The sequence below is a fragment of the Bactrocera dorsalis genome, chromosome 2, assembly GCF_023373825.1.
Source record: "Bactrocera dorsalis isolate Fly_Bdor chromosome 2, ASM2337382v1, whole genome shotgun sequence".
NCBI lineage: Eukaryota > Metazoa > Arthropoda > Insecta > Diptera > Tephritidae > Bactrocera > Bactrocera dorsalis.
In genome coordinates, this window is record NC_064304.1 from 34,724,456 (window position 1) to 34,739,931 (window position 15,476).

The window sequence follows — 15,476 nt, forward strand, 5'->3', positions numbered from 1 at the left end:
ATTTGTATACACATGTGGGTGCTTTATTAGTTCATGACCAATTAAATACAATAATTTTATGCTTATCACATATTGTGACGTCATAATATTGGTGTGAAAATGGCAAGGGATTATTAATAAAACTCGTGTACCAAAAAACCAACAAAACAGATTTATTATGTACTCCATTTACCCTAAAAAAATAGCAAGTAAGGTATGTATGAATTCGAATGCCACCGATGGAAGGTACTACAGGGGCTGAAAAATATATGAACATTTTGTTTTTTAATGAAAAACTTAATCTTTTCTTCGACCGCATCTTCTTCTAGGTTGATATATGTGACCTGGTCTTCGGAAAGGGGGGTTAGGTGTCAAAAAATCAATTTTCACTTTTTAGTTGATTCAGATGGAAGATGAGATGCTTTTTCACGTGATAGAATCCAAAAAGTCATAACTTGTTTTTGCACGTTAGCTCCCTTTTCGTAGACCAGGTCACATATTGTGTTACAACAAAGCCGCTTCATTAGTGTGAAGCTACGAGACCTTCACAATTCGCATTTTTTCATCATAACCCCATAATTTCAGTTAAATTTTTTTCCGAAGAGCTAATTTTTGAGTCTGGAGAATACATCCCTAAAAAAAGGCTGTTGAAAAAAGTACCTCTACTTGGATCACCAGTTATATAGTGTAAATATAATATAAATTATAAATACCATATGCAACATGTTGCACTGGAATGAAAATGAAATTGTCAACAGCTGTTCATTTGCCACCTCGTCTGATACCCTCGTGACCAAAAATACACTTCATAAAATCATACATTTGATCTCACGCAGTTTTCACGTGCTCTTTACTTTGTTGCTCACTGTCGCTATGTCACTGGTTCAAATGGTCACGTTGAAGGCCACAGTGGTTAGCCGATGTGTTAGGGGTGTTAGGTAGAGGGCAGATGAATCACTTTTTATTGCCAGTTCGTCGGAATTCCACTTATACATACATATGTACAACATTACTGTGAATGCTTAGGCGTTAAAACAAATATCCATGCGAATGTGCAGTAGACTAAATTATTTGGGGTTCAGTTTATCATTGTGTTGATTAAAGTCTTATGTATCACTTAGCATTAGTGATTTGTAAATACGTGATGCCATAATTGACTTTGCCTGTTGGCTATTTGTTACTTCAATTGAAAATGCTCTTCACAATCATATAATAAATGTTCATGCCTGTAGTACTTTTGTATTCGTGTGTTGCTTTTATTAATTTAGCAAATGCTTTGTAGGATTAAAAGTGAATAAATTCAATATAATGTTCACTAACTTTATTCTAATGAAATTGGTTATCTTCACCCATTGCAAAAATACCATTATACCATGCATTTACAAATAAAAGCTTGCGGAAAAATTTCTTGAGTCATAGCTTTCAAACCTTTTAGGAAAGCGTTACATTGTACATATTGTACAAATTTCTACCGTGAGATAACTGAATGAAGAATAACCGAAGAAAGAATTCGGAGAAAAATACATTGAATTGAATATTTTGCATTTCATTAAAAAGTATAAACATCTCATGATACTCGTAATATAGGGAATCCTTGATCGTGGGTATTATTGGGGTTGAAGTAAGAAGCAGGTATTCTATGTTCTATGAGTCCAATATACGGAAAAACCCGGAATCATTCATTAAGTATTAAAAGGTTACTTCATAGTTAGTTTGATAACAGCCGCTTGTCACTATGATCTCTCAATAGATCAATAAAACCTTTATTTTCTAGGAATGACAGGCTTAGAGATACTATATTGGAAAAGATAAGATGCGTGAAGAAATCATTTAAGGAACCGAGATTTTATGTGGGCGAAGTTGATTTTACTTTGATGCGATTACCGGCGGGATAGTTATTGATAGTGGAAATCACAACAGCCACACTTGTTGGAATGTACAATCTACATACAATCCAGTTTTTGAAGGTGGTTACTTGCTTTTAGAATTATTGGACTCGTCGAATGTGAACTTAATCAAAAGAAGGAAACGTAACTTGATGAATCTAGCAATATTGAAATCACTTCTGCTGGTGCTAGTTGGCTTATATTTAGCTGGAAAATGAAAATAGAGCTAGAGAAGATAAGCTGTCGATAATTTGTGAAGATCAAGATTATACTTCCCATTGCTCCTGATTTTAGTTATTTTAATTCGTCAGCTCAGCCTAGAGAGCGCGCTGGTGAACTTTTAGTGGTTTTAAAGTCTTTGCTAGTTGTCTCTGTTAAAACTGAACTTGGCTCAACCTCAGCATTGTAAAAAGCATCGCTATCTAACGATTAGAATGTATGCAAATATATTTTATATTTAAAATAGTTCTAGACTGTATTCCCTAGAGCCTACACGAAATTGTTCACTTACACATTTATGCACATATGTATAAATATATGAAGTTTGATGAATGTCTACGGATGAGTTTTAGAATACAAATTTGATGAGTTATTTGTTATTGTTGTAACTTGAGGCACTTGAGACAGTTCTAACAGAGTGAAGGTGAGATGAAAGGCTTTATATATCATTTTTATACATAAATATAACTGCGTATGTGTACTTCTGCTTGCAAGAATGTTAAAACTTTTAATTGCTTGTGTTCACAAAACCTCAAAATCGAGGAAAAGACGGGAAAACGTTATCGAAAAATTGCCTTAATTAAATCACTCAAAGCCAACGCATGAATACTGAAGCGAAAACAATGAATCAAATTGACTTACCTGAAATTACATGAATGTTATTGAAAGCTTCATTGGCAAAAAGGTCGAAAGACTTCTTCACCATTGGCCAAGCCTGCAAGTAAACAATAACAAAGATTAAAGTTGAAAGAATAAGCTGAAGAGTATAAGAAAAGCTGCAAGATTTCGCTGCAATCTGTTTGCTTCACAAGTAATTTGATAAACTTTACAGAATAATATGTGCGAATTTAAGTGCCTTTCCATAATTTATGTAAGCAATTTGGTATATTGTCACATCTGAAGACATCTGCTTTACAAAAACCCTTTAATATCACTCGAACTCACACACATTTGGCTTATGTCATATTTACAAAGTTTGTGTGCGTGTACTGGTATGTATGTATGTCTGTGTCCTTGTTGTAAGTTCAAGTGACTGCTTTACTGCCGTTAGTTATTTGTTTTAGCGCGGCTGCCAAAGCAACTTTGGCGTTGGCAAAGCCGGAAGTCAATAAAAGAATCATAAGCTCTACATGAAATTTCTGCTAACCCATACATACTCATACCAACACAAGCGCATTCACTCACTTTGGCACTGTCTGCGGTCGCGATGCCTTGAAGTGGTGTTATTCGCCTCGTGAGTTTTGAATATTGACCTTTTAACTGTTGCGTATAAACGAGCGAATACATATATATACACCGTATATGTAGTACCTAAAGGTCTCAGTATACATAAGTCTAAATACATACACATATCTCGCTTTCTATTCAGCGAGCGTATTACTTATAATTTCATTCATGCTTTGTATATTCAAAATGAGCTCTCTATGATATTGTCAATGCTTTACACCAAATATATCTAAATAAATATTTTTGTTAATATATGTATCTTCTCAATGCTTTCATTGATTAAATAAGCCAATTCAAAGCGACGAAACAGCCTCTTAATGCCCATTATAACGGAAAAGCTTGATACAGTTTAAATCTCTTTACTGCTAATATGCTGGATTTCGTTACGATGAGGGCAGCTTTTATTTATTTTCAAAGCTTATTTAAAGTTTAAAACAATATAAGTATTTTTGGCGCGATTTTTTGACGAAAGTGCGTATTTTTCGCTCAGATGGGCGTGGGCGCAAAACATTTAGATGCGTTTTAAAACCTATGGAAGATTCTGCTTTTCTAATAATACGAAAATGTACGTCATAATTATGGAGAAAAATCATGTTGAAAATTCACCCTCATTTAAGAATTCTATTGAAGTAACTAAAAATATAGCGTCTGGTTAACCTTACTCAGAACGTTTTGAAATACGAGCGTATTTGTGTTGTTTACAGTAACTTAAAATATTCATCTTGATAAATATATGAAATTAAATCGCGGAAATTTTCACGCGATTATTCTTTACGACTTGGACTATCTCAGCAGCAGTGCATCGATGAACTTTAGTCAAAGTTAAGGTCGTCAAAAAGCAGTTGGAGTCTACAATAGGAATTAGTGGGACCAGCATACGTTCAATATTGTAAGAGCATTTGACTGTAAAAAAATCTGACTTCTTTTTGTGGTACGAGTAATTAATTGTTGTTACATTCTAAAGATAGATAAGAGGTCAACTGAAAAGTCCCCTGCCTGACACATAGACGGCGTTACTAGAACTAAGACCATATAATTTTTAGACAGCCTTAACCTTTAAAAGGCGCAAAGTGAAATTGTTCGAGATAGCAGAGCATCTAAAGATAGAAAGCTCTGTGCAAAGTGTGTGCCGCTTCAGCCGACTTTTGACCAAAAACAACAAAGAGTTTATGATTAGGAGCAGCGTTTGGAGATATTGAAGCGTAATTAACCCGAGATTTTGCATCGATATGTGACCATGGATGAAATATGACTCCACCATTTCATTCCGAAGTCAAATCGATAGTCATCTGAGTGGACTACATAAGATGAACCCGCTTCAAAGCGTGGAAAAACGCAATAGCCGACTGGCAAATTTGTGGCGTCTGAATTTTGGGAAGCGAATGCAATCATTTTTATTGACTACCTTGAAAAAGGAAGAACCATCAACAGCGACTATTACATATATGGGACGTTTGAAAAACGAAATCACCGATTTGAAAGAAAAAAGCATTTGAAGAAAAATAAAGTACTATTTTACCAAGGCAATGCACCGTGTTACAAGTCAGTGAAAGCGATGGAAAAAACTCATGAATTAAATGAATTATTGAATTACTTTCGACCAGTTACTATATCCTCTTTTCAGACCTCAAAAGGTTGTTCGCTGGGAAGAAATTTTCTTTGATTGAAGAGATCATGGCCGTAACTGAAACCTATTTTGAAGCAAAAGACAAATCTTACTACAAAAATGGTATCGAAAAGTTGTAGGTTCGCTATAATCAGTGTAACACCGCTGAATTGAACTGCAAGTATGCTGTATAAAAAAACGAATTTTGCCAAAAAAAAGGTCTTTTGCTATGGTTATCCAGAAACTTTTTAATTAACCTGTTACATGAAAAGAGTCATTTGAAACAACTTGATTTATCCATGTCCGTCTATCTGTCCGCCTGCCTGTCTGTATATATACGAATTAGTCCTTCAGTAGTTGTCATACAAACTGAACGATTAAAATCAAGTTCTTGTATAGAAAACTGTTTTATTTGACAAGATATTTTTACGAAATTTGTAAAGGTTATTATAGCTTCAGTGCAACCGTAGCTAACGTTTTCTTATTTAAAACCCCTCGGCTAAGTGTTGTCAACTTTAAACAAACTCAATTTTAATAAAAAATGCTTCATTATCTTACGACACAGCAATGCTTAACGATCAACTATGTTGCCATAACAATTTAATTATAGATTTATTATTATTATCATTGCTTTGAAATGAGCTGCATAACTACAGTGGCGTTGAAAATACCGTAAATGCAAATGAGTGCAAAAGAAAGAACAAACGAAAACCAAAACGAAGACACTTCGCTTAGTAGTTTACATTTCTGCACTTAAAGCAATTAAAAGCAAAGTTTGCGGAAAAGGAAGGTGGCGAGAGGATAAATCTGCCAAGAAAACGTTTGTTTTGATTACGCTCAGCCGCAGCCGCAGCAGTTGCTAAGCAGTTGTAAAAAGAGTTGCCTTGTAAGTATTTGTGGAATATAAATGCGAGTAAACTGATTATGTAATATTATGCAGACTTGCGGTCTTAATAAGTTTTTGTTTTCATAAAGCGACAGCGGAAAGTGAATGCGCTGCGAACTTTGCGCTCAAAGTGTTTAATGCAAATTGATGACAAATTATCTTGCAAACTGTAGCTATGCATTACAACACTTTATTTAACATAATGTGAAAGGTGACTAGCTGATAATGGCGAAAGTTAAAAATTCAAGAAATTATGTATCCACGCTGGTTGCCATAAATCACGCGCGGAAAACACGGACTTTTGGTAAAAAAACAAAGTAAGAAGAATGGGAATGAGTTATAAATTACGTTAAAATGGAAATTAAAAATAGACTACATTGATTTTAATGTGATTTAAATTTTATTAAAGCGACCTTTTGAACCCTTCGATTAAAGTTTAGAAAGGGTTGCCCACAATTTAGTTTTGCTCAACTCAAAATTATGCGGTTTAATTACAAATCGATTGAGTGAAATTGTAATTGTGCACAAATGTAACGGTTAATTGAGCTGTGGGCGAAAAACTTTTTCAATCACTAATAACCCTCACACAGTAGTGCATGGCGTATACGTAACATATACTAAGATAGAGAAAGATAGGCGTGATGACACAAAATATAGCGAGATATAAATCTATAATGCCGGATTTATGGTATTTTAATTAGACCATAAAAGCAATGATTTCAATGTTTTATTTTCCTAATTAAATATATTACATATTTCGATACTTTGTTGGATACCTAATGAATTACGATAGACATTCATATTTAATTGCCTAAAATCTATAAATTCCATTATAATTCATAAATAACAACCAAGATATCGCCTACGGCCTTGACAATGCAATAGTAATTTAATTATAGCTCATTCTGGCCAATAAAACCACAGGGATTTAATAAATATGTCTGAATACACTGTATTACATACATTCATACATACATACATACAATATGTACATACGGCATATAAATGACACAAAAATACTTTTATTGAACTGTTGACATCGGCATGAAAAACTAAAAAACAGCCATACAAACAATAACCGCAATCAGACATTCAATAATTCAGCGGCTGAATATTTTCCAACATTGTTATCTGAGTGCAGCGGTGGCTACTTCGGTCACCGGTGTTTGTGTGGCCGCTTTTGGACTGTCTCATCTTATTGTCATTCAAATCTGAAATGCCTGGCTTATGGCGTGTTAAAAATAATTCGAACTTGACAATAATTGTGGATGGAATGCTTGGGCTTGCAGTTGATTTTTATATGAAAGGGTTGAGGTTTGCGATAATGCAAGCAAAAAAATTCTTCAATGGAATTCAATAAAAGTTCAAAGGCGAAAATCGCTTTTTTATTACACATTGATATTTTGATATACATACATTAAAGCATGCATATGTATGTATTCATAAAACAGTGTGTCGTGTGTCTACAGAAAAGCTGAAAAAACGGCGATTTTTATGGCAGATAAAAAAGTCATATACTTATTGCTCATTTTTATCTATCGTCCCCTAATTAATTACGCATTTTAGCTATAATTAATTGTTTGAATTGCAGTTTAATGTACTGTAACTGTATATGTGAAATATATCATCAGGGAGAATAAATAGCGCAATAAATTTTATGCAGTCAGAAAAACTTAGTAAATATCAATCAGTAAAACGAAGGCGGCATATTTACGAGAAGAAGAAAATTGCTCTTAAATCGCTCTTATTTCAATCAAAAATTTTTTTTCACCACATGAAACCGAGACGTTTGAGCAGTAACCTCATAATTATACACTCACTTTCCCACGACAGTCGGGTATAAGTAAGCGGAGCGAACCCGTATTTTTATCCGGCCAAAGACTGTCAACTCGGCACAATGCCTCGAAAATACTTCAGTAATTTTTCTGCCGCTCCAACAACAACTATCTACTTCAATTGTAAGGCAGCGATATAAGCCTTCTCTAGACTCCTTTTCTCTAACATTGAGCTATTTTATGGTTACACTGGTTTGGACACAGCGTTATTGCAGGAAACTGTAAGGTTAAGAAGCTTGTTAGAACATGTCTTTCAGTGTCAATAAATGCAGAATGGGAACGGGTAGCCGCTCCGTTGGCTTCTTGTGGTTTACTACAACTCTTGGGCTGCCTCAGTCCTGCCCTGTAAGCGTCGATCAACTAACAGCAATTGGGCAGTAAAAAGGTCCTTCTGTTTCAGAATAATTAAGAAGAGATCTAGGGAGCTAGAACATCTTACCATATGTCAGCTGCATCAGCTATTTGAAAGAAGATGAAATAATTACAACACTTCTTTCCGCTTTTGTCAGATAAAGCCAAAAACACCTCGGTTTTAGTATAAATAAACCTGAGAATGGTGCTGGAAAATTCTCTCATTACGGCCAGAAAATTTTTCTATAGTTTTTAATTGGTTTGTAGGTTCGCGTTCACACAGGAAGATTTTTGTTTGCCTAAATGATAATTTGGAAGACAGGGAGTGCTTGAGAAACAGTTTTTGTATGTATTGTTCATATCATTGTTCTTTGTTGCCACGTAGTTTGGCATTCATTTTCATTTTAAAAGTCTTCCCATGGTTGCAATTGCGCTTGGGTTCAAAAAAATGTTAGAATAAGGATACAAATTAGCTAATGGAAAAAAGTTTTTTGGGCGGAGTAAATTAGGCGTTTAAGTATTTGAGGAAACGATATGAAGGGAACTTCCCGAGCGAGTCGAGTCGCCAGTGTGAACAACACCAAAGTCTAATTTTCCGATAATAAGCAAAAAAAATGTCCGTGTATAAACCCAGTCTAATACTCTTTCGGATGATCTATATGAATACGGAACAAACCTTTCATAAATTTTTACTAGCGAAGGTAATGACTTACTTAGGAGATCTTAGTTTTAATCTGCAAAAATTATAACAAGAATGTGGTGTCCAACCTTTCATTTCTGATAACAATACGTTAGTTTAAAAGGAATAATAGGAACGATTTCTGGTATATAATCTCATTTTTATAAAAAAAAATTTATTTTTAGCCAACAAAAATCATTCGCCAATTTCTCTTCTTAAACCTATTTAAGATGAACACTGTAACTCGCCAGCAGTGAATAATCACGACATCGCTGTTTTGGTCACCACTTCACAACAATATTTGCATAACAATGTTTAGAAGTACACAATGTATTAAATTTTCTACTAGGAGAAGGAAAAAATACTTTGACGAAAACCACCAACCATCACTCTTTTATAAAAAAGGGCCAGAATATTTGTGGGGAGTGGGAGTGCTCGCCAATATTGATTTCATCTCTTATTTAGTGTACATTTCGGCGACACTTCATTCTGTCGCAAATTATATTTCGTGAGTGAGTGTTTTTCATTTAACCATTTCGACGCGCTCAACAAGTGGCATAAGGACAGCAGTGTGGGCAGGCATTGAACATAGGGACTTACATACATATTGAGAGCATAAATGCGCGTTCTTGAAGCGTCGGCTATGAATGTAATGATACATTTAAGTACAAAGGAATTCGAATCAGCGCTTTGATTAAACTATAATTATCGCTAGTTTTTTTATTCGTTTTTTTTCTGGTTACTGAATTTTTTTTAATAATTTAGGAGAAATTTTCCAATTACTACAATAGAATATACTACAAAATAATTTATATTATGAAAAGAGAGAAGAAAGGCCGCATTCTTGTTGTTACAATTTATATTCTTCTGGTCATTTCAAAAATAATAGAAGGACGGCTTCCTGATTAGTGCAAATGTTATTATCGCACGAACCAAAACAACCGAAAAAAAATTCACTAACCACGGCTGCTTAAAAAATTTAGATTATTCCACTAATTTTCTCGATTTACTGCAACCTGAGATAACATAAAGACCACAATAAAAAATATAAAATAATATAATATAAAATAGTCCCAAGACCTGTATGGTTTTAGTGAGCTATTTGCGCCTGTCTATATTATCGATCGATGGAGCCATTTGTAGAAGTTCCCGCAAGTGAGGAAAGTTCTCTGAGCGCCATTCACTTGCGAGTGGCCAGAAACGATTGTTTTACATATGGCACAAGCAGCTCAAGACTTCTGGTCTTAGACCAAGTATTCTCTGGGTAGAGAAAAAACATCCATTTGAAGGCGAGCTAAAGTGAGAAGATAAAACAACCCTCCCTCAATGCTTAAAAAATCACGTATTTGCTATATGTTATTACTAGGATTTTTTCAAAATTTCCGATTCATAATACAATTAAAATATATTTGCAGTATTATCCGCTATTTTTAACCACACAATAACTGAAAATATTTTCAATGTTTCCGAGTTTGTTATTTACAAATCATTCTATGACATTCGCTGACAGTTGACGTCATTGTGGTGTGTAATGTAGCTTGTTGACAATGATGATGATTTTCCTTGCCAGATAAAGCTAATGACAATCTGATGATGGCACTACGACTGCTGCTGTTTTGATTACCGAAATACCTTCATATTTTGCATATATTTAGGCGCAATGCCGTATGCAAAGTGGAAAATGTACGGACGAATACATATTGGTGCAGATATGAAATTCCGAATGTGTGAGGCAATCATACATAGGAATACATACACATATATACATGCATATACATATATTTGTCTACAGTCTGCACAATGCATTGGAATTCTAATGCAACATATAATCGTTCTAACACAGGAATCAACTGCACACAAATTACATCTTCACTTACATCTTTAGGCCATACTTGTGTGTACATTTGTGTTGTATATGCAATTTAATTTTCTTGATTGTCTAACGGTCTACGGTATTGGTAAACATGGACGCTTGTGGAAGGTAATTAATCGAGCATAATATGCCAATTAAATGGCAAAACTAAATTTACTTGCTTTTGAGATTTTGGATTTATGCCAACTTAATACGAATAAGTAGATTGGGAGTTTAATAGTTTAGTGTTGCTCATGGTTGCGTTCCTGGATTGCCTTAAAGGCAATTGAATTGCCTAAGCGAGTTAGGAACAACATGGAATCTATTGGAATCTATTTAAGGAAAATACCGTTTAGTCATAACGAAAATAGAATTTTGTTTGCCATTTTAGGAAAAGCAGAATTTAAATTTGTTTCGTTTGTGCATGGGAATGTTTAATGAAAACTCGAGGAAATATCTTGCAGCTACATTAATTAAATCCAAAAGAGCTAACAGCGTAAAGTCAACAAACCAAATTCAAAATAAACTGAAAATGCACACCTGTTGGAGCTATGAAAATTTCGTCTTGACTTTATGCAAGTGAATTATGTTAATTTTGATTGAATTGAATGATTTCAAAGTAATAATTTGTGAAGCAGTTAAGGTATACTAGAGTTTGTGTGGGTGCCTAATTTAAATTACACATTTATTTTCAGTTATAATGGGAGATACAAGTAGAGGCAATTTTTTATTATACTTTTTTCTACAGAGTCCTGTCAAGATGTCATGTTTTTTATCCAATATTGTTTGGTATTTCATTATAAAAAGACTTACGCCTGTATAACGTTTACAAATCGTTCAACTTTATTACGAAAATTCACGTTCTGTAAAGATCGTACTTCTCGCGCTTGGTGAAAATACTCGGCTAACTGATAGTATTATTCGCAACACTATAATCCATCTTGAACTCAGCATTCATTATTGGATACTATTCGACCGAATAGACCACGTTCAGCACGCAGTGAAGAAAATATTGCAACCATTGGAGCAGCGGAGAGTGTACACGAAGACCCTTGAGAGTCGATTCGGTGCGGTTCGCAGCAACTCGGACTGACGTAAGCAACAACTTGACGCATTTTATGTTGGGATCTTAAATTGAAAACGTAAAAAATACAGCTTGTGCAAGAACTGAAGCCGCTTGAACTTCCCAAGCGACATTGCTTCGTTCAATGGCCCCTTGAAAAGTTCTAAAAAGATCTCACGTTTTCGAGCCAAATTTTGTTCAGCGATGATACTCACTACTGGCTTCTGGCTCAATGGATATGTAAACAAGCCAAATTGCCGCATTTGGAACGAAGAGCAACCTGAAGAGATTCATTAGCTACTATTTCATCCATAAAAACAAAGGTTTAGTGTGGCTTGTGGCCCGGTGGTATTATTCTTTACAAGTGATGCTGGTGAAAACGTAACCGTCAGTGGAAACAGTTATCGCAATGATAATCGACTATTTGACGCGAGAAATGGAAGCTTGTAATCTCAACAAGACGGTGCCACTTTCCACCCATCGCATCGATCAATGAATTTATTGAGAAAACACTTCGGTGAGTAGATAATTTTACATTCTAACCCGGTCGATTGACTACCAAAATCGTGTGATATCACAAAGTTAGACATTTTCCTATGGGGATAAGTAAAGTCCAAAGTCTATGCGAAAAATCTCGATTGAGGCCTTGTAGCAAAACTAAAATTTAAGTCAACGGATGGACCATTTGAGACGAAGCAACGGCCATCAATTGAAAGCTATATTCTTAAAAAAACTAATGCCAAATAATGTTATTTCGAATGATAATAAACATTCCCCATAACATTTGAAGTTTCTGTATTTTTTTTTTAAGTAGCGAACCTCGAAATGGTTCACCCTTTATATAGTAAAGTAATTGGGAATCAATTAATCATGTTTTTGTGTTATGAAAATAAGACCTTTATAGTAGTATTAGTAAAATGGGTTCGCGGGTGTACAAAATTCACGATAGGCGCTATATACTCGTTGTTTGGTTTTGACCGCTTGTGGAAACGGCTGTGTCTGCGAATTTTAAGAAAATGCAATAGCGGCCACCAAAAATTGGTTTTGGGTTTTGATAAGCCACGTCTAAGTGATCCGAAAGCGGTTGCGACGCCAGTTTTGTGATTCAGTTTCAAATCCCCAAGTAGCTGGATACCACAAATTTAATTTGAAAAATTTCACACCATTATAAAATCGAATTGAAATCGTCTTCTATTCACGGCTATTCATTGAAAGAGGAGTGTTTAAAGAACCTCAATAAAATATTCCGAATGAAAACTCCTGAAAAAATACCAAACCGTAATTGTGTCAATAACCATGACGATTGTTGTCGAAATCGAATGGCATTTTGGCCGTAAGTTTACATTATGTCAGTTGGTGTAGAATGGATAGACGGAAGGCCAAATTAATCATAAAATATGGAGCATCAGAGAGCATTTTCTTACTCCAGGCTAACTTGGTACCGTTTTGGTACTAAAAATACTAGTTAATTTGACAAAATTTATTTAAATATTTTCTCAACTTTTTCAATATATGATGTTTGCACAAGAAAATTAAATTTTCATTAACATTTTGCAACACGAATATTATAATTTATTTTCGACTTAAAAGCAATAACAAATATTTATAAACTCGATATTTACTTTGTCTAAGCACGAATTCAATAAACCATATTTCGCATTATTAAATTTTGTGGCACATAATTGGTCAACATTTGATCAACAACAAAGCTTGATGGCATGTGTATACATACATGCTAAATAATCAACGAAAAAACTAATAACAGGAGCACTCTTGCAACAGGAACGAATTATGGCTTATCCCACACATACAAGCACACAAATATGTAGATATGGAGCACCTTGTCCAATACCTTTCTTTGCGAATACCCACAATCAGTATCGAAATGTTGCTTTGTCTGCAACGGAGTAGATATTTTCGGCCATAATGACGTGTACCCGCAGTTAGAGATATTTATATACATAAGCGTGTGCTTGTCAGCTTGTGTTCTGTTAGCATTATAATATATTTAATATTAAATCCTCCAATATATTTACGAGCTTCGAAGCATGCATATTTTATTTGCTTAGTATGAGTATGAGAAAAATGGCGATTTGGCGAGCAAGCAAACAAAAAAGTTGAAGAGAATGAGTGCGCGTGTGCGTGTGTGTACTTGACAAAGTGCAGGTAAATAATGTTGTTCAAAAGCAACTGTATGTTTTGGTGCATACTTAAGTATGTGGGCAACTGTTTGTTGACATAAGAACCTGGTCGTGTGGTTATGCGAACATGCATGCATATGCATGTGTGAGTGTGTGTGAGTAAATATGTGCACATATGATAAATTTTGAAAAATGTTTTTCGTACTCCTTTGTTATACTTCGGAGAAGTTTAAAATTAATTTCTAATGAAAATTCCAATATTCTTGTTGGTATATTTTCGAAGACACATTTTCGCAAATTAAATTCAATAAACTTCTTATAAATTTTCATGTTTTGATAACAATGCATATTTAGATTTTCACACACACATACATATGTACATATGTTAATACATAGGTAGAGTTCACCTATGTGAGTCAAAAATGAAGTGTGCGAAGAAAAGACAAAAAATGCTATATTTTTTATATTTTACCTCAGACTTAAGCTTGTGATATTTCGGAGGAAAAATCTTTTTACATACCTCTCGTCATTTATAAACTCCAAATCCATTATACACAATAAAATGATCAGAAAGTGATTGTTTGGGGTGGCTTTCGCATAAAAGTATCATTAAAATTCTTTCTTCATAGATGGCGAAACTTTTTTTGGTGCTCTATAACAACGGCCACCAATATAGGAAAAGGGTTTGTAACGCTTCAACTCGAATAATGAAGTTTATACATAAAAAAATACATGGCTTCAGATCTCTAGAAGCCCAGCACCTCATTCTGATAATTGATACCTTTTTTGCAGAAAAATAGATATATGCTTAAAAATATGTATCAGTCCCGGCGATTGCCTTTTAATTGACGCTAATTTTTGATCTAGCGAGCATTCTGCTGTCATCGAACAAACAGTCGCCGCACACGTTACTATTGTCATTAATAAATTCGAAGTTGTACATAATTTCATCAATCTTATAACCAGCAATAACAGCAACAACAATGTGAGCCTTGAAATTCAACGCAGAATAACTCTTGCCAACAGGTGCTACTTCGAACTGAGTAGGCAATTCATTGACATATTTAGTTCAGCGAATTAAAAGATAGCGGCTACCCTGGCTAGGTCAAGCCGTCCGAATGTATGAAAACACTTCAGCTCCGAGAGTATTCGACGTTGAGCCTGCAGGAGGAAGCAGTAGAAGAGGAAGACCTCCACTTCTTTGAAGAGACGTGGTAGAGAAGGACTAATTGGCGACAAACAGCGACAAGGAAGAACGACTAGCGCGCTGTTGAAAACTCGACTTGTAAGCGGTGTCTACGCCAATAAAGTAGAAGAACATTCTCTTGAGATCAGAGAACTGAAAAGGTTGCCGAGAGCCAGATCTAAAAAAAAAGGTGGATGTAAAAGCAATTGGATGGCCTATCCTTTCAAACTTGGCATCATTGTCACACCGCGCGAAATATCGACCACATTCTTTAATACATATCTTTGGAATATCAATTACATCGCCGAACCTTATTTTATTGCCATTTTACACATTTTGCATCAAGCAGCCTTTTTTGACGTTCACTGGAATTATCGACTTCTTGATTTCATAAATGATTGTTCGAAAGCTGAGACATATTTAAAAACATTTGGTCGATAATAGGTTAGACTTGGTTAAGTTATAGTTACCAAACGTAACGCAGGTTCCCACAGAAAGTGCTGTAAACTCTGGTAGTTTGTGATTCCCAAAGCTCCTAAACATGGATTGACAGATTCTTATATATA

The 15,476-nt window shown here is 34.8% G+C and overlaps 1 protein-coding gene across 1 annotated transcript in view; it reads right to left on the minus strand.

The window, feature by feature from the left end:
* LOC105231764 (corticotropin-releasing factor-binding protein) overlaps window positions 1–15,476 on the minus strand; it is a 28,231-nt gene that overhangs the window by 3,557 nt on the left and 9,198 nt on the right. The window contains exon 2 of the mRNA XM_019992342.3: window positions 2,727–2,799. Within this exon, the coding sequence (XP_019847901.2) occupies window positions 2,727–2,799 (73 nt within the window). The remainder of the gene's footprint in view (window positions 1–2,726; window positions 2,800–15,476) is intronic.